At 43.5% G+C, this 23506-nt stretch overlaps 2 protein-coding genes across 8 annotated transcripts in view; both read right to left on the bottom strand.

The window, feature by feature from the left end:
- GFRA3 (GDNF family receptor alpha 3) overlaps positions 1-12802 on the bottom strand; it is a 31140-nt gene extending 18338 nt beyond the window's left edge. Inside the window, exons 1-4 of one of the 2 annotated variants that reach the window (XM_082725581.1) lie at positions 12718-12802; positions 11678-11770; positions 10841-11136; positions 3144-3428 (exon numbers count right to left, since the gene is read on the bottom strand). In XM_082725581.1, coding sequence (XP_082581707.1) covers positions 3144-3428; positions 10841-10919 — 364 coding nt within the window. In that variant the 5' untranslated portion in view covers positions 10920-11136; positions 11678-11770; positions 12718-12802. Of the gene's footprint in view, positions 1-3143; positions 3429-10840; positions 11582-11677; positions 11771-12717 lie in introns of those variants that run through there. The other variant, XM_082725580.1, reaches the window with a different exon arrangement.
- Positions 12803-18340: 5538 nt separating this feature from the next.
- Positions 18341-23506, bottom strand: part of CDC25C (cell division cycle 25C) — a 31569-nt gene continuing 26403 nt past the window's right edge. For all 6 annotated transcript variants that reach the window (XM_082725557.1, XM_082725555.1, XM_082725559.1 and 3 more), the window contains 5 exons: positions 21642-21704; positions 20269-20367; positions 19603-19736; positions 19117-19228; positions 18341-18917 (listed from right to left, as the gene is read on the bottom strand). In XM_082725557.1, coding sequence (XP_082581683.1) covers positions 18768-18917; positions 19117-19228; positions 19603-19736; positions 20269-20367; positions 21642-21704 — 558 coding nt within the window. In that variant the 3' untranslated portion in view covers positions 18341-18767. The remainder of the gene's footprint in view (positions 18918-19116; positions 19229-19602; positions 19737-20268; positions 20368-21641; positions 21705-23506) is intronic.

The following is a 23506-nucleotide window of genomic DNA, read 5'->3' as shown; positions in this document are numbered from 1 at the left end:
GTAAGGGTCACCCATGTGACTTGCTTTAGTTTGTGGATTGTGAGCTGAAGTGACATAAATCACATCTGAGGTGGCATTTTAAGAACCATCACATTGGGGGCGCCTGGGTGGCTCAGTGGGTTGAGCCGCTGCCTTCGGCTCAGGTCATGATCTCAGGGTCCTGGGATCGAGTCCCGCGTCGGGCTCTCTGCTCAGCAGGGAGCCTGCTTCCCTCTCTCTCTCTCTGCCTGCCTCTCCATCTACTTGTGATTTCTCTCTGTCAAATGAATAAATAAAAAAATCTTTAAAAAAAAAAAAAAAAAAAAAAGAACCATCACATTGTCCTGCTGCTGTTCTTTTCCCTTTACCAGCCTGGGTCCTAGAAAGAAGAAGACAGGTAGAGAAAAGACAAAGCTAGCTCAAGGAACCCCACAGCAGATGTATAACATGAACAAAAATGAAAATTTTGTTGTGGAAGGCCATATATGTGGGGGTTGATTGGTTTTTATTGCAGCATAAACTAACAAATTCTTATTAAAAACATAACTGGTGGGGCACCTGGGTGACTCAGTGGGGTAAGCCTCTGCCTTCGGCTCAGGTCATGATCCCGAGGTCCTGGGATCGAGCCCCACATTGGGCTCTCTGCCTAGCAGGGAGCCTGCTTCCCCCTCTCTCTGCCTGCCTCTCTGCTTACTTGTGATCTCTGTCAAATAAATAAATAAAATCTTAAAAAAAAAAAAGTAACTGCTATCTAGAAGTGAGTACGGCAGTAACAACAAAAAACCTAAAATGTGTGGTTTGGGCGTTGGGACTGGGCAGTGAGTGGATGGTGAAAGCTGTTCCAGGGGTATGGAATATGCAGTAGCAATGCATTTGGTAAAATTGTTGCCTGCAATAACCTGGAAGAAAGATGTACTGAATGAGATTGTGCTTTAAGGAAAAGAAGCTGAGAAGCAGAAGTTTCTAATATGTCTTGATTGCTATTGCCTGCATTTTGCAAGGTACTACAAGAAAGATAAAAGATCAGAGAAGTGACCAGTTGGCAAATATGGAGCAAAAAGAAAAACAATCCAGAAATTTGAGGATTTGTAGGATTAAGAGATGCAACTGCTTTTGCATACTTCTTATTCAAATAGTAAAAGATAAAATTGAGAGATGCTTTGAGTAATAAGGTTGATTACAACTCAGCCCTAGGGCAAACACTAATTCAATGATATGGCTATCATGCTCTTTGTAGAGATCTCTCAATGATTAAGATGGTATCAATAAATCCTGCCAGTTAGACAAATATGTTTGGAGAAAAAAGACTAGGGTAGTGGCTCTCCCACAGAAGCCTGGTAATTAGGTCTAGAAAGAGACACATCTTGAAAAGAATTTTTGGAAAGGCTACTAGCACATGAGGTGACAGAAACCAAAGATATAGAAAGCAATTAAGTTTTGAGAGAGCTGTATTGCTAAAAGCCACCAGCCTGGATTCAAATAGATTCTACTGGAGCCTTAAAAGTCCCAGCATTCCTCAGGTAGCAAGCAAGCAAGCAGAAAATGGTGTTCACTCCTCAAGGAGTTGGGAGTCTCCACAATCCTTCTCAGACATGGCCAGAGAAAATAATGGGAAAGGAAGGACCTGCCAGGGGTAGGGGGGCTGGGCCAAGAGCCCTAGAGAACAATAGATAAAGCAACTCTTCTAAGGAACAAAAGCAGATCCTTATTAAAGAGTAAAGCCCACTACCAAGAGAAGATGGCCCTTACAATGGTTATGTGGTGGGACATCAGAACCACTATGAAGCAATGGCTGCTATGTGCATCCCATTCCTCCCCTTCCTGAGAGTATTCGCTGTGGTCTTCCATCCCTGCCCCACTGTTATATTCAGAGTACATACTGAAGGAAGATGACCTGTCCTCTTTGTCCATAGGTAGCTAGATCAAGAGGAGTTATATCCAGACCTGACAGAGAAATTTTCCCAAGATCCTAGACTGGGAGCCTGATACACTGTTTGGCTAGAAACTTTAGGGTATCTTCCTTAGAAAGTGGGGTGATACGCATCTGACTGGCTCAGTTGGAAGAGCATGCAACTCCCTTGATCTGGGGTCGTGAGTTCAAGCCCCATGTTTGGTGTAGAGATTACTTAAGAATAAATCTGAAAAAAAAAAAAAAAAGAATAAATCTGAAAGAAAGAAAAGATGAAAAGGAAGGAGGTTAATACATTTTCCTTGTGGAAGAGAGAGAAATGAGTGTTTTAACCAAATAGTGAACTATGGTAGATTGTATAGTACTTTGCCCTCCCTGTAAGATTATACATCCTCACTTATTGCCATGTGATTTTCAGGGTCTCTTGTGGGAGTATACTTCCCCCTCACCAGGGAGGTCAGGCTTGGCTATGGTATTTGCTTTGTTCATGGAATGTGAGCATAAGTATTTCATGTAACGTCTAAGTAGAAGCTTTTAAAAACATCAAGCGATTCTGTCATTACTTATTTCCCTCTGCTGTAATCAAAGAACTTCCTAGATGGAGGCTGTACCTTCAACCTGGATTTGAAAATGAAGAGGACAGATGACACAGCTAAGACAGAATATGAGCGAGAACTAAACCTTTGTTTTACAAGTCACTGTTCTGTTATTTTGGTGTAGTCCTGTAAAAGTGGACTAATAAAGAAAGCTGTCTCTGTAAAGAGTCAGAGGAAGGTCCTCTCTCTTTGGCTATTCCAGTGTCTTCTCTCTTACTGCACTCTGTCTGGTTAATGAGTATCCTTTCTGTTAAAGGCAGGAGCAGGACACTGCCCACCCCCACCCTCTCAGAACTTATGGATTATGTTTTATTTGGAATCTCTGAATGGGTTAAGACCATTCTCCTCCATGTCCTGTCCACACCCTTCTGCTCCATGAATTGCCCAGGTTGGGCCTCAGGCTGGTTCAGAGTTCTGCCAAGAGGCAGCTACATGTGACCAGGTAAGAAAGAGGGAAAAAGGGAGAAGAGAGGGCAGTGTTGTAGGTACCCAGAAGGATACTGTCAAGTCCTCCCTCTACTTCTTACTGATGTTATATGCAGAGCTTCATTACCATCCCAGTCAGAGTCTACCCATCCGGCCTATATTCTGCAGGATTAAATGACAACCCATGAGAGCCAAATTCCTTAACTTAGTTCATTCTATGATGGGGACCTCACCAAGGCTGCGGGCAAGGTGAACGGTCCAGTAGACGTCCAGGCAGGCAACTTGGTTCTTCATGCGGCGGTGGCATGTGCAGCTCATCAGAGAGCTATTCCTCAGGTGCTGTGCTGCCTCCCTGCACTCCTCAGGGACCAAAAGCTCCTGTGCGGGTAATGGGGTGCTTACACTAGAGGTGCAGGAATTCAGGTGGTGGTAGGCAGCACTGCAAATAGGATCAACCTGGCACTTCCTCCTGGCCTGGATACAGTTGTTCATCAGCCGGCCCTCAGTAGGAAGGGGGTCTGTTGTGGAGGAAGAAAGACCAGGTGAGGCGCACATGAGGTCAGAGTAGCGGACCGGGATTAACAAGTTGCAAGGCAGGGTAGGGAGGATTCAAGACAAAACCTTGGGCAGGGGATGCCTGGGTGGCCCTGTTGGTTGAATATCTGCCCTAGGCTCAGATCATGATCCCAGGATCCTCAGATCAAGTCCCACATTGGGCTCCCTGCTGGGCAGGGAGCCTGCTTCTTCCCCTGCCTGCCACTCTCCCTGCTTGTGCTCTCACTCTCTTTCTTTCTCTCTGACAAATAAATGAATAAAATCTTAAAACACACACACACACACAAACACACACACACACACACACACACACACACACAAACTCTTGGGCAGGAAAGTCTTAGGGTGGCACAAAAGCCTTTAGGAAGAAATAGGGAGAAAAGTCCAGCAGAAGTCAAGAATCTGTAGCTGTCACAATTTGGACAGAATAGATCAGATCCAAGAAGAGGTGGTATGAAGAAAGGCTCCTGGGAGAAGGAGGGGGATTACTATTTGAAGCTGAGCCTGGTGACCCTGCCAGGCACAGGGAAGAGGACCCTTGGCAGAGCAATGCATGGGCAGGGTTGTTTATCTATACACCAGCTGATGGACATTTGGGTTGTTTCCAGCCTTTGGTTATCATAACCAGAGTTGACAAACGTGCTTGGGAGTGACAGTTAACAACTTTGAAGCTTCCATTAAAAGTCACTTAAAAATATCTTCCAGGGGGAATGGGTTAGTGTTGGAGTTTGGGAGCTTTTATTGATTCTGTCACTCAAGAATACTAAGGCTGGTTATAGTTCAGCCCTCATGGAAGACCCTACAACCTAGGACTTAGCATCCCTATCAAAGGGTACCAGAACACCATTATGTCATCAGTTTTGCAAGGTTAAACTTCTAGGAGTCATTTTTAATTCTTCTCTTTCCTGTTCAATCAAACAAGTCCTACCAACTCCACAATATATCAGGAAACTGTTCACTTCTCTCCACATCTATCACCACCTCCTTAGCTCAAACTACCATCAATTCCTGTTTGAACTACTTCCAAGACTCTTTTTTTAAAAATTTTATTTATTTATTTGACAGACAGAGACCACAAGTAGGCAGAGAGGCAGAGAGAGAGGGGGAAGCAGTCTCCCCGCTGAGCAGAGAGCCTGATGCGGGGCTCAGTCCCAGGACCCTGAGATCATGACCTGAGCCGAAGGCAGAGGCTTAACCCACTGAGCCACCCAGGCGCTGCCTTCCAAGACTCTTTATTGGTCTCCCTGTCCATCTTCCAAATTTATTCTCCCATACCATTCAGCCATTTTTTGTTTTGTTTTGTTTTGTAGCTTTGTCGAGATGTGATTGACATTGTATAAGCTTTAGGTGTGCAATGTGATGATTTGATTCATGTACATATTGTGAAGTGATCAACTCAATAAGATTAGTTAATACATCCTTCACCTAATGTAACTACCATTTTGTTGTTTGCAGCCACCTTTCTGAATGACAATTTTTTAGGTTGGAAACCACTTTCAGTGAAATTCATGCAACATAAAATTAACGAGCTTAAAGGGCATAACTAAGTGACATTCAGTACATTCACAATGTTGTACAACCATCACATCTATCCAACTCCAATATATTCTTGTTATCCCAAAAGGAAAACCATACCAATGAAACAGTCACTCTATATTTCCCTCCCCTCTAGTCTCTGGCAACCACCAATCCTAACTTCTGTCTCTACAGATTTACCCATTTCTAGGTATTTCATACAAATGGAATCATAAAATAGGTCATCTTTTATATCTGGCTTCTTTTACCTAACATATTGCTTTTTGTGGTTCATCTACATGGTAGCATATACCAGAACTTCATTTTTTACAGATGAAGTAATATTTCATTGTATGGCTAGCCCATGTTTTGTTTATCTATACACCAGTTGATGGACATTTGGGTTGTTTCCAGCCTTTGGTTATTGTGAACAGGGCTTCTCTGAACATTCATGTAGAAGTATTTGCTCAAATTCCTGTATAAAATTCTTTTAGGTATATATTTACCAGTTGAATTGCTGGGTCATATGGTAATTCTGTTTAACTTTTTGAGGAACCACCCAATTGTTTTCCACAGTGGTTGTACCATTTGTCATTCCTATTAGCATTGTACAAACGTTCCAATTTCTCCACAAACTTGCCAACTCTTGTTATTTTCTCTTTTGTGTTTTCTTTTAACCAGCCATCCTTACAGTTGTGAGGTGGCATATTACTGTGGTTTTCATTTGGATTTCCCTAAAGACTTATGATGTTGAGCATATTTTGTACATTTTGTCATTTGTATATCATGTTTGGTAATAATTTTTCATTGAAGTACAACATACAGAAACATGCACTAATCAAAATGTTCAGTACAATGAATTACAAATTGAATATACTGTGAAACCAGACCTCAGATAAAGAACCAGAACATTACCAGTACTCGAGAAGCCCTCTGCCAGTCACCAACCCCCTGAAGGAAACCAATTCCTTGGAAACCAATGTCTTGATTTCTAACATTAGAGATTAGTTTTGTCTGCTTTTCCATCATACAATATGTGCTTTTGGTGTCTTGGTTTCTTTTGCTCGATATTATGCTTAGTTCACCCACACTTTTTTTTTTTTTAAGATTTTGTTTATTTATTTATTTGAGGGGGAGAGAGAGACAGTGCACACAGACAAGCAGGGGGAATGGCAGGCAAAGGGAGAAGCAGGCTCCCCACTGTGCAAGGAGCCTTGATGTGGGACTCAATCCTAGGACCCTGGGATCATGACCTGAAGGCAGATGCTTAACTGATTGAGCCACACAAGCATCCTCACACATACTATTAAGTATGGTTGTAACTATCTTATTTTTATTTTTCTTACTGTATATCATTCCATTGTGTGAATATAACATAATTCTAATGGCAATTGGGCATTATATGGGATCATCTCTTAAATACTATAAATGAGATCATCTCATTTCTCTGCTTAAATTCTTGCAACAGTTCCCATGCACTTACTTCCTAGCCCTCTCTTCCTCTCCCACTTCCTTTCACCCACACCAGCCTTCTTTCTGTTGCCACTGAACCAGACAAGCCTGTGTCAACCTTAGTGTTTTATCCAAAGCCTTTCTTTCTGCTTGGAATGCTCTTCTCCCAATCTTCATGTGGCTGGCCCTTTCTGGTAATTCACTTTTCAGATTAAATGTCACCACAGAAAGACCATCTCTAACAAACCAATGTAAAATAACCCCCAAGCTACTCTACTACATCATTACTCCAAAACTCTGTATAGCACTTTCATCACTTGATCTTTTTTTTTTTTAAGATTTTATTTATTTATTTGACAGACAGAGATCACAAGCAGGCAGAGAAGCAGGCAAAGAGATAGGAGGAAGCAGGCTCCCTGCTGAGCAGAGAAGCCCAATGTGGGGCTCGATCCCAGGACCCTGGGATCATGACCTGAGCTGAAGGCAGAGGCTTTAACCCACTGAGCCACCCAGGCGCCCCATCACTTGATCTTTTAAATTTGAGTTTTTATTGATTATCTCTGTCTCGACTTCCACATGTATCTTTTTTTTTATTTTTATTTTTTTTTAAAGATTTTATTTATTTATTTGTAAGAGAGAGAGAGAGTGAGAGCGAGCACAGGCAGACAGAGTGGAAGGCAGAGTCAGAGGGAGAAGCAGGCTCCCTGCAGAGCAAGTAGCCCCATGTGGGACTCGATCCCAGGACGCTGGGATCATGACCTGAGCCGAAGGCAGCTGCCCAACCAACCGAGCCACCCAGGCGTCCCATGTATCTTAACACTACTCTGTTGCCAGTGCCTAGTACAATGCTTGTTTTTTTATGAGTTCCTACTATTTAAGAGATAAACAAATAATAGAGTAATTCTGTGAGCCACCTCTGTAACTTCTCTGAACACCTTCCCTCTAGTTAGAATCAAAGTGCCAGGGCACCTGGGTGGCTCAGTCGGTTAAGCATTTGCCTTTAGCTTATGGGTCCTGGGATGGAGCCCCATATCGGGCTCCCTGCTGGGTCAGAGGAGCCTGCTTCTCCCTCTCCTCTCCCTCTGCCCCTCCCCATCGCTTGTGTCCCCACCCAAATGAATAAATAAAATACTAAAGAAAAAAAAAACACAACAAAGTACCAAAATTAGGAGGAGCCTGAGTTTAGTTAGTTCAACCTTCTTTTACAATTGAATAATCAAGTAATTACTTATTAAAATGCAGATTTCTGGGGTGCTTGGTTGGCTCAGTTGGTTAAGCAACTGCCTTCAGCTCAGGTCATGATCCCAAAGCGAGATCAAGTTTTGCGTCAGGCACCAGTCCCACATCAGGCTCCCAGCTCCACAGGAAGTCTGCTTCTCCCTCTGACTTTCTCTCCTCTCATGCTCTCTCTCACTATCTCTCTCTCTAAATAAGAAAATAAATAAAAACCTTTTTTAAAAATGCAGATTTCTGACCTCATCCCAGAACTACTGAATCAGAGTCTCTGGTGATAATGCCTAGGAATCTGAGTTTTACCAAGTTCACTGGCAAATAGGACGCACCCTAAGAACTGGTCATACCCAATGCACAAACAAAAGCAGTATCAGTAGTATTGATCACACCTTTTGCTTCAGGATCTAATAAGCTTCAGCATGGCATTATCACTCTTTATTTAAATTTTTTACATTTCGCTCACCATGGATTTTGGGGGGAACGTTGATTTTGATTTTTAGTGTAAGTGCCGCTGAAGCGAGCACTGATTTTGATTTTTTTAAATTTTTAAAAAAGATTTTATTTATTTATTTGAGAGAGAGAGTGAGAATGAGAGAGAAAGAGCATGAGAGGGGAGAAGCAGGCTCCCACTGAGCAGGGAGCCTGATCCAGGACTCGATCCTGGGACTCCAGGATCATGACCTGAGCTGAAGGCAGTTGTTTAAAATTTTTTAAATTTAAAAAATTTTGATTTTTTAAAAAATACTACACTGAAGGGCACCTGGCTGGCTCAGTTGGTGGAGCCCCATGTTGGACCCAGAGATTACTTTAAAAAAAAAAAACAACCTGAAATATATTTTAAAAATACTGCATTGGGGCACCTGGGTGGCTCAGTGGGTTAAAGCCTCTGCCTTCAGCTCAGGTCATGATCCCAGGGTCCTGGGATCAACCCCACATTGGGCTCTCTGCTCAGCGGGGAGCCTGCTTCCCTCTCTCTCTCTCTCTCTCTCTGCCTGCCTCTCTGCCTACTTGTGATCTCTGTCTGTGAAATAAATAAATAAAATCTTTAAAAAAATATATTGCATTGGGGCACCTGGGTGGCTCAGAGGATTAAAGCCTCTGCCTTCGGCTCAGGTCATGATCTCAGGGTCCTGGGATTGAGCCCCACATCGGGCACTCTGTTCAGTGGGGAGCCTGCTTCCCCTTCTCTCTCTGCCTGCCTCTCTGCCTACTTGTGATCTCTGTCTGTCAAATGAATAAAATCTTTTAAAATAAATAAATAAAATTAAAAATACTGCATTAAAATACTTTTTATCTTGACTACTGTTTCTTGGTACCCCCCCTTCACTCATTCACCTTAGTCCCAGTTCTGCCTTCTCTTTCTTTCTTTCTTCCTTCCTTCCTTCCTTTCTTTCTTTTTAAAGATTTTGTTCATTTATTTGACAGACAGAGATCACAAGAAGGCAGAGAGGCAGGCAGAGAGAAAGGGGGAACAGGCTCTTCGCTCAGCAGAGAGCCCGATGTGGGGCTCGATCCCAGGACCCCAGGATCATGACCTGAGCCGAGGCAGAGGCTTTAACCCACTGAGCCACCCAGGCACCCCGTGCCTTCACTTTCTGAACTTTAGTTGCCCAAATGTAAGGTAAGGAGTTTGGATTAAACCAGTGTTTCTCAAAGGAGGGAAGAGATGCGTTAGGCCCCTTTAAGGGGTGTATCAGAATTTACAAAGGTAATGCGTGGTTCAAAAAAGCATATTTGATCATTACATATGTGGAAGATGAAAAAAGCTTTTAAATTTCAAAAAAAATTTAGGAAAGGCATAAGATATTTATCTTTACCAAAAGGGAAACAGGGATTTAAGCAGTGTGAGAAATACTAAATGTTTAAGAGGTTACTTCTGGTAGGTACCAATAAGTGCCTAATGAAAGAGATGTAACAAGTCTAAGCCTCATTGCTAAAACTGGACTAAATATTGAGTCACAACAATTGTCAGAAGTAAATCTCTCCTATTTCATAGCTGATGGTTCACTGAGTCTGAACAGAGGTGGATTTAGGAGCAATCACAGCTCAACAAAAGAAAAGTAGGGGCAATGTTAAATTTCATCATAACAAGGGGGAACTTGCTACATAACTGATTAATTAGGAAGGTGTTTAATGTTTACCCTGATCTTGATGTGCAGCTATACCATTAGGGTTAGTGAAATTTTCTGGGAAGTCAAATCAGACCAATGATACTTTGCTGCCCTGATTTACTGATGGAGTCAATCTGGACAAACCAGCGCTTTCCCTCTCTTCTTCCATACCTGTCTTGCAGTCAAGATTGTATTCCTCCAGTACTACTTTATGGCCCTAGCTGATGGGTCCATGTGTGATCACTGCCTCAGGATTTCCCCCACTCGGGCTCTATGCAAGAGTCTCATAATAAGATTCCATGCATTCATCCCACTCCCAAAGGTCATGGGCATGTTCCCTGGGATCATGGATCCCAGGCTACCATTGTCCGGGGAATGGCATGGTCCTAAAACCAGACCTTGAACTATATATTCCACAAAGTACCTTTTATGTATCTATAATAGGGCAAGGCACTGTGCTGAGCCATCTTCCCCTGTAGCAAGTCTTCTGCTCCAATTAAAACAATAAAAATATGTCCTGAAAGGGGGGTGGGTGGAAGTAGGTTGGTGACAAGAAATATTCTCAAATAATGTTAGCAAGTTCTAGCAGCAGATTACAACCCTAATTTGTGAGAAGTCAGTTCAAACAAAAACTTCTCTTTCTTCATCTGTATCTAGAGTCCACTTCCCCAGTCCTTACAGAGAGTGGAAGACTTGAAGCCAGTGAGGAGCAAAGGGCTGTCCTGCTTCTGATTCTTCCCGCCTTCTAGAGATGCTGTCGGGGAAGTGGCCTGGGTGCAACTGTTCTATGTCTGTGCAGACGCTCCTCAAAAGAGGGACGAGGCGGGACTGGGTGGTGGGGGGGTGGGGAAACGGGAGATGCGTGGGTGTCCCGGCCATGGCTGGCATTCAATCTATAATAGTTCAAAAACTGTATTATGCGTTCAAGGTACCTCCTTCCTAGCACCCTGGGCTTCCTTCCTCCGACAGATGGACACCAGTGACCGGCACCCGGTCTATGCTCCCCTTTCCTCCCCCTAACGCCCCGGCCGGAACCCGCCGGTGGACTCACAGACGACACTCACCGGCTCGGAGCCGCAGAGATACCAGCATCAGGAGCAGGAGCGCGGGCGACAGTGTTCGCGGGTTTGGAGGACGCGCCATGGCTTGGTCCTCACGCCAGCCGTCCGCGTCCGAGACGCTGTGCCAGCGCCGGGCGCCGCGCTCTCTTCGCGCCTCGCCCAGAGGTTCTGCGATCGGGGCTCCTCCAACGCCGCCTCCCGCCCTTCCTCCCGCGTAGCGCCGACACTCTCCCACCAGGGTCCTGGGCGCCGCCCTCCAACTCCGAAGCGCTCGGACGCACCACAACGCCGCTTCTACTCTAGGCAGAGGGCCGCGGGGGTGGGGATGAGCGAAGTTAGGTGCTCCCGCGACCGCGTGCAAGAGGGTGCTCTACCCGAGCCTGCCCACCTGCGCGCCGCTGCCCACTTCCGTTAGAGAATTCCGCCCAAGACAATTGCGGCAGCTGCCTCCGGAGAGTCCCCATCTCGTGGGCCCAAGTATTTACCAAGAAAAGCACCATTTCTTATTTGCTGGACCCCCACCCCCTCCAGGAACAAGTGAAATCTTGTAGCAAAAGCTGAGCAAGTCAGCATAAGGGCAGTTTCACTTCTAGTATTTATTTTTCCTCTTAGAATTTGCACATCCATGCCTCCATTACCCGTTGAAGAACTTCAAGGGTAAGCTTGGGCAGTTACCATTAACCTATGATTCTGCAAATAGGTCCCAGACAGGTGAAATGGCTGTGCTGAGGACAGTCCTGCGGCCAGATCCCAGGACTTAACGCCAGACTAGCTTCCTCCAAAATTCACTGTCATGAGGGAGGGTGGAAGGATTAAACTCTGTTCAGGTTAGAGAATTACCTGGAGGAACGACAGGATCGCTGAGGAAGGTGGCTAGAAAGACCACTTTAGGAGCCTCCTCATCTTCAGGTATGTTTCAGAAAGCAACCTACTCTACTAAGATTAAACAGGGAGGTAGAAACACAGCTTTGCTCAGAGCCCAGGATTTCTACCCACAAGGGTAAGGGTATTTTTGGGGGGGTAGGGTTGATTCCCAAGAGCTCCCAGGGTAAAAACAGAGACACAATGACTTGGAAGAATAACTAAGTGCTTAGGAAGAGAGAGGATGATAAAAGGAAGTGGAGGGTTTCACCCCCAACCCCTGCAGCCCAAACCCTCTTCTCACTTGTGCAGAGGCCTGGCAGAGGGCCAGGAGGAGGGTATTGAGAAGTGCAATATAAACCTCTGAGATTTATTGGCTGCTGCTTCTGAATATGGCCAGCCTGCTGTGGCCTCTGGGGGGCATTTGCCGATGTAATCAGCCCAGAAAGAGAGTCATTCCAGCCAGGGGTGTAAATCACCCTTCACAAAGCTGGGAGAGAGACATGTGGCCCTAGATAAGGAAGGAGAGATGTGGCCTCTTGTGCCGTTTCCTCCCTTCTCCTGCCCAGGGGGAGCTAGTTCCTGAGCTGTAATGCACTTTAAATGGAGTTTGGTCTTCATTTTAATCTCTATCTGCCCTTCCAGTCTTCCAGGAGAGCTGTGAAAGTGAACATCTGGCTCCTCAGCTTTTGTACAGGGCCTGATTTCCCCCAGCTCCATACTACCTCTGTATGTTAAGTCAGAAAGCTGTAGCTGGGCACAGATAGCCCCCACTGTCCACTCCACTCTGGCAATAGTTTCAAAATGGGATTTAAAAGCAAAGGGTAACTTGGGGCACCAGGTGGCTCAGTCAGTTAAGAGTCTGCCTTCAGCTCAGGTCATAATCCCAAAGTCCTGAGATCGAGCCCCAGCGTTAAGTCCACTCTCCCTCTCCCTCTGCCATTCCCCCTGATTCTGCTCTCTCTCTCAAATAAATGAATAAAATTAAAAAAAAAAAAAAAAAAAAGAGGCAGGGGCGCCTGGGTGGCTCAGTGGGTTAAGCCTCTGTCTTCAGCTCAGGTCGTGACCAGGGTCCTGGGATCAAGCCCCACATTGGCCTCTCTGCTCAGCAGGTAGCCTGCTTCCCACCCACCCCCCCTTGCCTGCCTCTCTGCTTGTGATCTGTCAAATAAGTAAATAAAATCTTTAAAAAAAAAAAAAAGCAAAGGGAAACAATTTCAAGATTTTATTTATTTGAGAGAGAGAGAGAGAGAGAAAGAGCATGCATAGCCAGGGGAGAGAAACTCAAGCACACTCAGTGAGCACAGAGCCAAAACCAAGAGTCAGGTGCCTAACCAACTGTGCCACCCAGGGGCCCCAACTGGTAACCATTTCAGATGGTTGGGATGCTAAGAAATAGCTGAAAGACCTATGAATCAATAGAGGTTGGGATGGGAGGAGTTAAGAGGTGTCACCTCTGCTCCAACCCTCCTTCAGCAAACAAGCCCAATCAAGTTTGGGTGGTAGGATCGGGTGAGAAAAGGCATGTGCTCAGGATGCATACTCTGAGTGTCCATTCAGTGCCATCCCCATGGAATGGACCGGGAAGGCAGGAACAAACTCAAACTGCTAGGCTGACAGCAATGCCCAATTCCACCTGTAACAGGCCAGCCTTTCTGTGAGAATGAGATGCTGGACCATCTTTCTGTCTGGGCACTGGAGTGGAGAGCCTGACATCACTGGGCCTTGGATGATGATTGGAAGCCAAAGGTAGGGGAGGGATGAGGAAGCCTCTGTAAATAATTATGACTCCAGGAGTTATATGGACAGCTCTTCCAGCACACCCTCTCCCCACCAACCACATCCCCTGTGACTGCCAACACCTGCTAGATAAGCAGCATTGCCTTTGGGAACCTTGTGGATAATGACAAATGAGCCTGTCCTTTCTACAAAGATGATGCTACTCAGCTATCATTCAATTCAGTAATGTCTTTTGAGACTGATTATGGGTTCAACTTTGAACCAGGTGCAAAAATGATTAAGAGACAAACCCTGCCCTGAGAGGCTTTGCAATCCGCTGCTTGGGCTCAACAGTCTAAAAACCTTGTATCTTACTCCATTTTCATTTGCAATCATGATTTTCTGCCTTCTCTCAAGCCCTCTCTCACTGGAAGCTTTAATTCCTGCTGCTACCCTCACCTAGGGTCTTAGCAGTATGGTGAATAGTTATGAACACAAGCTTTATAGACTGCCTGGATTCAACTGCCATTTTCAACAAAGGCTGGATGACCTTGGGCACAGCACTTAATTTTTCCTTGCTTCAGTTTCTGCAGGAGTAAAATTAATAATAGTATCTACTTCATGTAACAGTTATCAGGATTACACAAGTATATAGTAAAGAGTTTCTCATCGTGCCTGGCACAGAGCACACAGTGAATAAATGTTATCATTCTAAGTAGCATGCAGGAGTTAATTTTTCTGTGAACTTGACCTGTTCCCACCACCAGACTTACTGCCTTGGAGATGGAGGCTACAGTACCTTTTTCCTTTGCTAGTGGGCCAGACTGCATACAGGGATAGGAAAAAAGGGAACCATTCTCTACCTTGCCAGACTTTTGAGGGCAGGAACAGTATAATTGAATACCTGTGGTAATTAGAATTGACAACCCCAGATACACATTTAAAGGAACTGGGGTTTCCTCAACATTTGCCTGAACTGAATGGGGAAGGGGGAAATGTATTCTTCCATACCCCCTCCCACTTTATAATCCTGATGAGAAAAGGAAAATGCTCCTCCCTTCTCTATGCCAGAGGTCAGCCAGGTCCTGGACTGAGACTGAAAACCATGTTTTGTTTTTGTTTTTAAAAAAATGTATTGTATTTATCTGAGAAAAAAAGAGCAAGTGGGGGAGGAGCATATAGAGATGGACAAGCAAAAAGCAGACTCCACACTGAGACTGGAGCCCAACGTGAGGCTCAATCTCATGACCCCAAGATCACGACCCAAGCAGAAATCAAGAGTCAGAGGCCTAAATGACTGAGCCAGTCAAGTCAGTTTTTCAGGCACCCCTTGAAAACCTTTTTTTGTTTTGTTTTTAAAGATTTTATTTATTTATTTATTTATTTGACAGAGAGGTCACAAGTAGGCAGAGAAGCAGGCAGAGAGAGAGGAAGGGAAGCAGGCTCCCTGCTGAGCAGAGAGCCCGATGCGGGACTCGATCCCAGGACCCCGAGATCATGACCTGAGCCAAAGGCGGTGGCTCAACCCACTGAGCCACTCAGGCGCCCCCAAAAACCTTGTGTTTAGAAAGAACGGTTTAGAAAGAATCTTCATTTCTTGACTTTATGTTGAACAAATACAATCAGTGTTAGTATAAAGCTAACCTAATATACAACACATGCCAAGGTGTCCCGCCTGGGGTCTTAGCCCTTAGTCTCATCTGTGGAGCCCAAGCAACCCATACAACCCTGACTTCTTAAGAATCTATAATTGAGGGGCGCCTGGGTGGCTCAGTGGGTTGAGCCGCTGCCTTAGGCTCTGGTCATGATCTCAGGGTCCTGGGATTGAGTCCCGCATCGGGCTCTCTGCTCAGCAGGGAGCCTGCTTCCCTTCCTCTCTCTCTGCCTGCTTCTCTGCCTACTTGTGACCTCTCTGTCAAATAAATAAATAAAATCTTTAAAAAAAAAGAATCTATAATTGAGGCTCTTATATATTTAACATCTAATACAGTGAATAGAAAGGCATACTATTCTTTGATGAGGATTTGGTAACAGCAAATCCATTCAGGGTATAGACACTGGAGCCATACTGCCTGGGTTCAAACCCCAACTCTACTGTTCATTAGCTGTGTGATCTTAAACAAGTCACTTTTTTTTTTAAAGATTTTATTTATTTGTCAGAGAGAGAGCACAAGCAGCGGGGAGGGGCAGGCAGAGTAGACAGAGGGAGAAGCAGGCTCCACTTGAGATCATGACCTGAGTGGAAGGCAGCCACTTAATTGTCTGAGCCACCCAGGCATCCCTTAAACAAGTTACTTAATCCCTCTGTGTCTCAATTCCTTTACCTGTAAAATGTGCAAAATAGTAAGTGCCTGCCTCACAGAATTGCTGTGAAAATTAAATGAGTTTATACATATAAAATGAGTTCATAAAAAGTCTTGCATACAGTAAGCACCTGAAAAATATTAGTTACTATTATTATTCCTGAAAACAACATGAATCAAATCACATGGCAACTATGCAAAGGGAGGACATTATAAGAATTATACAGGCAGCAAATGGAGCCTTTTAGGCAAATACAATTTTTTTCCCACAAAGTAGATAAAAATAATTAAGCTCTAGTTTTTGTTTTGCAACTCCAAACTTCCACTTAATTAAGATTACTGTAATGGGAACATGTGTACCAGTCTCTTCCTGCAGGGGGGAGGGTTGGTTCCACTTTTCTGGGGAAAACGAACAGGAAATGACCCACTAAGCTAGGCAGTGAGTTAGGGGATCCCTTCCTCATACTTGGAAGTAGAAGTGCTTCAAACATTTTCCTCCTCAGGCCACCAGGAGTACCTGTTTGGCAGGGATAAGTACGTGGGGGTGGGACAGAGGAGCAGAGTACTCTCCTCAGCCATCTGCACCTAATGGGAAACAGCTTTTCCCTCCTTTCCCCTCCGCCCTTCTGAGCTCTGAGCTCAAGGGCTTAGGGAGAAGTCCAGGTAGCTTTCCTGTGGGCAGAGGCAGGATTGGGTGGTGGAGGCAGCAGGCTCTAGAAGCTGCATTAAAGAATACTACAGTGCCCTCTGCTGGGATGCACATGGAAGGCACTCCAGAAGGGCCCTGGCCCCCCCTTGCCGACATCAGTCCAGCCACAGCCCTTCTTCCCTCCCGCTCACTTAAAAAAGGTTTCCATGCTCCAGAACTCAGGAAGAGGTCACTTTGGTCTCTATTCTGACTCAGCCAGGCTTCAGAGCTCTTTGTCCTTTTCTTTTCTTTTCTTTTTTTAAAGATTTTATTTATTTATTTGACACACAGAGACAGAAATCACAAGTAGGCAGAGAGGCAGGCAGAGAGAGAGGGGGAAGCAGGTTCTCCGCTGAGCAGAGAGCCCGATGTGGGACTCCATACCAGGACCCTGAGATCATGACCTGAGCCAAAGGCAGAGGCTTAACCCACTGAGCTAACCAGGCGCCCATCTTTGTCTTTTTCTAGTCCTGGGCTATCACTCCCACTAGGTTAATATGGGAGAGTGACAATTTTGAGTCAATTCCACTGCCACCCCAGGAACATAGGGGTGTATCTCACTATGAAGACAAAAGCCTACTTGCCTTAACAACTCTAAGAATGTAAAGCCTGGGATAGTGCTGAAGAATGCACTTTAAAAGGCTTCCTTTTTTTTAAAGATTTACTTGACAGAGAGGGTGCACAAGCAGGGGGAGTGGGAGAGGGAGAAGCAGGCTCCTTATTGAGCAAGGAGCCTGATGTGGGGCTTGATCCCAGTACCCTAAAATCATGACCTGAGCCGAAGGCAGATGCTTAACCAACTGAGCCACCCAGGTGCCCCTAAAAGGTTTTCTTTAAAAAAAAAAAAAAAAAAAAAAGAAGAAGTAAGTAAAAGGTCTTCCTTAAGTCTAATGGCTCTTGTTTGCTACTTTTTTATCCTTTTATTCCCTACCTTCAGACAGCACATATCTCTACTTCCAACTATCCCAAATCCTAAACTCCTCTCTGTGAGATGGGAAATGAAGTCAAGGAAAGAGATGGGAAATGGGAAATGGGAAAAGTCAAAAGTCTATGGAGGTTGTAGATAAGGAATCTTTTTTTTTTTTTTTTAAGATTTTATCTATTCATTTGACAGAGAGAGAGATTACAAGTAGGCAGAGAGGCAGGGGGAAGCAGGCTCCACACCAAGCGGAGAGCCCAATGTGGGGCTCAATCCCAGGACCCTGAAATCATGACCTGAGCTGAAGGTAGAGGCTTAACCCACTGAGCCACCCAGGCAACCCTAGATAAGGAATCTTTTTAAGCCCAACTCAGGCCTATAACCTGCTTTAGAGATGTTAAACACTATGGTTTTCTGAACCTAGTTATCATGGAGTGCTGAGTGTGGAGCATACTTTTAGGTAACTCATACTTGGAATGGTCTAGAAAAGGAAAGCTGGAATATTGCTAAAGAAGGCAATTTAAAAGGTTTTCCTTAAGAGGTGCCTGGGTGCCTCAGTTGGTTAAGTGAGCCCTACCTCGGGCTCTGCGCTGGGCAGTGAGCTTCTCTCTCTCCCCCTCTCCCTCTGCTTCTTCCCCTTACCTCACCCCACCCAACCCCTGCTTAAAAAAACAAAACAAAACAAAAGTTTTCCTTACTTCCAGTATTTAGTGGTTCTCAAGCCTCAGCACGCATCAGAATCATTTAAAAGGGAAAAAATTTTAAACCAGTAATTCTGAGCCCCCAGAGGTCTTGCTTTAGTAGGTCTGCTGTGAGGCCTGAAAATTTACATTTCAAACAAATTCAGATAATGCCTATGGTCCAGAGCCCAAATCTGAGAACAAACGGTCTAGAGAAAAGCACCTTGGCCTCAGCTATATATCAAGATTGTTATACCTTTGTCTAAAAGAGATGAATTTGATGATCTCTTCCTTATAAAGATTTTCTAGGAGTAGACAGGGTTCACAATCAAATTTCTCATTCTGCAGTGTTTATTTTCCCATTTAAGAAAAAGGGAGAGAAGGAAACACAGAAGGCAAGTACAGAGAAAAAAGTTGGACAACTCTGTTGCAACAGGCAGAAACCCAGGGAAAGAGCTAGCCGGCTTGTGAGAGGACGTGTCTAAATGGAAAGAGAATGCAAACACTTCCTGAAGCAACACAAATCTCCAGGTAACTCAAGGCCACACCCTTCTAGAGCCAGCTCCAGGACTCAGTCACCACCCAGCACCTCTGCTAAAACCAACCCCCAGGCCTGGAATTTTATTAGCTTGGTAGCTTGTTGGCTTGCAAACATCTTCTAACAATCCTGGGTTTAGTCATATACAACATGGCTTCTTTCTGCTCAGCATTTCTACTGTGTCTTTTGGTGACTCCTAGACAGCCAATCACTGACCCACTATCATGGGCTCACATCCTTCACCAGTAAGGCAATCTGCTCCTGAAGCTGCCGCTCTCCTTCCCATGCTTTGCTTTGGCTTCGACACCTCAGCAGCTCAGCCTTATGGTCTTGATGATGCATAGGACAGTAGCTCTGTGGTTCACACAGCTCCTGAAAGGTAGGGGACAAAGTAAGGGATACTCTAGTCTCCAGAACTTTACTAGGTTTAATAGAGATGCTGCTGGTGGTAGCTAAGAAGGAGCAGGAGTTTGTTCTCGGAGGGCTTTGCAGGCCCTGGAAGTTGCATGCTCAAGTTGGCTCCCCCAAGCCTGAGCTCTCCTGTTGTTGCCCCATGTGGCCCATCCTTTACCGTATATTCTGGAAAGAAGTCTCTGTAGCCCCCCTTGAGGATATATAGTTCTGGGTAGTACAATGCAGGATACTGATTCAGAGCCCTGTCCTCTTGTCTCAGAGAGCGGCACCTTTAGAGAAAACCCAGAGGTGGGTGGGGTGGAGAGAAGCAAGGTCAGGATTCCAAGTGTCATTCACTGGGGAGGGGAAGGAAGAATTGACTACAGGTAACCTAAAAGGACCTCCAGATCTCACTGTCCTTGCAAAACAAGATTCAAGCAAGTCACTCTTTCTCCTCTTCATTTCCAATCCTTTTTCCTTCACTGCTCCAAACTTTTTAAATTTTAGAAACCTTTCTTTCTACCCCTTAACTTTAAACTACAATGGAAAGAATGCATTCATTCATTCCAATCTCTGCCTGAACTGGTCTGGGAAGTCTCCCTGGTTTTAAGTCCCAATTCAAGGTCCATTTCTAACACCCACCCTACCCCATATACACACTCACATTCGGGGACCCCTCTCGGAGGAGAATTCACAGTGGAACACGATGATTATTCTTTTCTGGGTGTTGAGAGGGACAATGGGCTTCTTCAGAAAGAAGTTATACAGTTCTTCCTGACTGTACAAGTTTAAGGCTTCCTGTTGAAAAATTTCAGTATTTCCTTAAGGGCCTGTGGATAGTTCCAATACTTAGAAATAACTGGGATACCATCTTGGAATATTTGGGCCAGGAAGTCTAGACTATAAGCACTTTCAGGGCACACGATCTAATTATTTCTCTGTCTATCCCCAAAGTCTAGCATAGAGCTTGGCATGTAGTAGGTATTCAATAAATGTTTGTAGATCTGACTGCCCCCCCCTCCAATGCATAGGAATCATTGTGAAGAATGTCTATGAGTGTCTGCAAGGTTCTTCTCCGTCCTTAGATAAATATTTTAATTCCAAGTAGGAGCTCTTGGCTCCAATAGAATAAAGGGAGATTGGTCTAGGAGGGAAAGGGAAAGTAAATTGCTCAAGGTTTACAGAATTAGAACAAGAATGAGGACTTGCAGCCTTGATGTGCTCCAAAAGTAGAAGCTCTGCCCTGGTTCTGGAGTTCATAGGACCTATGTCCATAGGCTCTACTCATTAAAGAGCTACCTCCAGCACCTCCCCACTAATGTAACCTTACCCGGATGTGTCCTCCCAGGTACTCATATGGATAGCGGCAATCGATGATATAAAACTTCTCAATCAAGCTCTGGAACTTCCCTGATAGCAAGGCAGCCACCTACAGAAATGATGATTGAACACCCTGTTCCCTATCACTTCGGGAGACAAGAGTCAATCACATGGTTCCTGATTTGCACTCCCTTTAGTCACTCAGAATTTCACCGGATGCCCAATCTCCAAAAGTCAGTTATATTTGAAATGGGGCAATGGCTCATCCCTACCGCTCATTCAAAAGGATAAAATACGAAATGGTCTTTTTGGAGCACCAAAGTAGCTGGTATTGCCGAGACATCAGGTAAAAACATATTCAAGGCACTCATCTGGAGGCAGGTGTGGCTGCAATCAGCCTCTCAGAAGACACCAAAGGGCTTCTGCAGTAGTACAGGTAGCAGGGAGTGATTCTGACTTTCCAAGACGAAATGGGAAATGGTTCCATTGTAAAGGAAGCAAGCAAGTCTTTCAGAAAAGGATATGGAAGAAAAGGGTTGATATCCTTGAGATACTTGTAGGAGTGCAAATTGGTTCAACCTTTCTACAGCGAACTTTGTAAATGTAAATGTATTTACACTTTGAACCAGCAACTTCTTTCCCAACATCTTTAGTGAACAGAAAAGTACACAAATTCATGGCACAATAGTCATCTCAGCCATTATTTTAGGTTATCAAATAATTTAAATATTAGCTCAAGTTATCAAATAATTTAAAAAGTTACAAATAACTTAACTATTCAAAAATGGGGGTTAAATTATACATGCCAATATATATATATAGCCATTAGAAGGATAATATAGATTTGTTTACTGACGTAGAAAGATGTTTACAATGTCTTGCTACCCTTCAACACTACATGTTCATTATGATCCTATTTTTATCAAATATATTCCAGAATAAAATCTGGAAGGCCACAAGGAAACTATTACTAGTGGTTATCTTTGGTGGTGAGATTATGGTGACCAAATAATTATTGCACAAACTAGGACACTTTTGACAGTGAAAGAGAATACTATTAATAATTATCATGCACTGAAAGGTGTCAATGGGATTGTAAGGCCTAAATCAGGATGTAAGTTTGCCCAAACGGAGTGATTTTAACTTTTTTCCTTCCCTCCCTTCTTTCCTTGCTTGCTTCCATAACAATTATCTATCATTTGTTTAATTAAAAACAAAAGCAAAAGAATGGGATAAATGGGAGTTCTTTAACACAGCGTCAAGTTGAATGAGAAGCCTATGTGAGTGAATATCGTGAAATACAATGGAAGTGGGGATTTTAGGGACAGAACAGACCAGATGGTAGCTTATGTAACCAGTTACCATCTCCAGAAATCTGCTTACTGTTTCTGGGCTGACGTACTTCAGATCTTGGTGTCTCCCTGACACGGTTGGCAGTGCATATACCTAGAAATACCCAAGAACTGAAATAAGAGCAAGTTTTCTAAACCTCAATTTGAAATCAAAGACCTATATATTGTCCTTCTTTCCAAATGACCTTTAAAACTCCACATGTGGGGCACCTGGGTTGAGTTTTCGACTCTTGATTTCAGCTCAGGTCACAATGTCAGGATTCTGAGATTGAGCCCCACGATGGGCTCTGCACTGGGCTTGGAGCCTGCTTAAGATTCTCTCTCTCCCTCTCCCTCTGCCACCACCCCAGCCCCTGCACATGTGCGCTCTCTTGCTCTCTCATTCTTAAATAAATAAATAAATAATTAAATAAATAAAGCCCCAGATGCCTTCAAAAGAATCAGTAGTCTCCATAATGCACATATGCAGCAATTCCATTTCTATGAAGTGATTCTAAGGGATGAATTGAGGACTCACACAAAGTTTTAGATTTAGCTACAAAAAAAAAAAAAAAAAAGCTACAAATATGCCCGTCTTGGTATAATTCATAAGGAAAAATTGTAAAAGTAAATATCCTACAAGAAATTATGAGCAGGGGTGCCTGGCTGGCTCAGTCAGTAAAGCATGCAACTCTTGATTGTGGAGTTTTGAGTCCAAGACCCACATGGGTGTGGAGATTAACTTAAACATTTTTTTAAAAAATGTAATTTAAAAATATATGAGAAACAAACTGAGGGTTATGGTGGGGGGATGGGTAAGCCTGGTAGTGGGTATTAAGGAGGGCACATATTGCATGGAGCACTGGGTGTAGTGCGTAAACAATGATTCTTGGAACATGAAAAAAAAAAAACAAAATAAACTTAAGATGTTAAAAAAATAAAAATAAAAAAATTATGGGCAGCCCAAAAAATGAAATACTGTACTATTAAAAATACAAAATGATGAAGCTGAATTGTTTATTGACATGAAAAGATGTTCCTGATACACTATATGATGAGGAAAAAAGCCAGTGGATCACAAAACGTAAAAACTATTTTTTGTGAAAAAACAAAAAAAATGTATTTGGGTATGTGTAAGTGTGAAAACACATAGAAAAAAGTCTGGAGGAGTATGTACCAAGATATTAGAAGCAATTTTATATATATATATATATATATATATATATATATATATATTGTGTATATATATGTGTGTATATATATGTATGTATACAATATATACATATACTATATATGTATATATATACACATACATATACATATATATACATGTATGTATGTATATATATTTATATTTTACAAATATATATATATATATATATTTTTTTTAATTTCTATGTATTTATTTGAGAGAGAGTAAGCCAGAAAGAGAGAGAGGGAGAGAGAAGGAGAAAAGGCAGAGGGAAAAGTAGACTCCCCGCTGAGCAGGGAGCCCCATGGGGGACACAATTCCAGGACTCTGGGATCATGATCTGAGGCCAAGGCAGATGCTCAACTGACTGAGTCATCCAGGTGCCTCCAAAGCAATAATATTTTTATAAGACTTGAGGTATACTTCATTTTCTACTTTTTCTGTAATGACCAAGTATTATTTACATAGTTTTAAAAGATATTTTTAAAAGGAAAAAAGTAAAATGCCTCATGCTTCCCCACTGCTCTGGATTTTCCCAGAATGAATAAGAAATACCTTCTCACTAGAAAGGCTTGGGGTCTAAATCTACCACCAGAGCATCTTCAGTTTATCATATAGTCCTTGGTGAGGATGCATAATTATACCTAGTGTCCTCTTTAAGTAAAGAAAAAAAGACTCAGACCCAAAATGACTCAATGGAATATAAGATGAATATAACCAAACTC

The sequence above is a fragment of the Mustela nivalis genome, assembly GCF_964662115.1.
Source record: "Mustela nivalis genome assembly, chromosome: 3".
Lineage (NCBI taxonomy): Eukaryota > Metazoa > Chordata > Mammalia > Carnivora > Mustelidae > Mustela > Mustela nivalis.
Note: the sequence above shows the minus strand (reverse complement) of the source record. Positions and strands in the feature narration are given on the sequence as shown.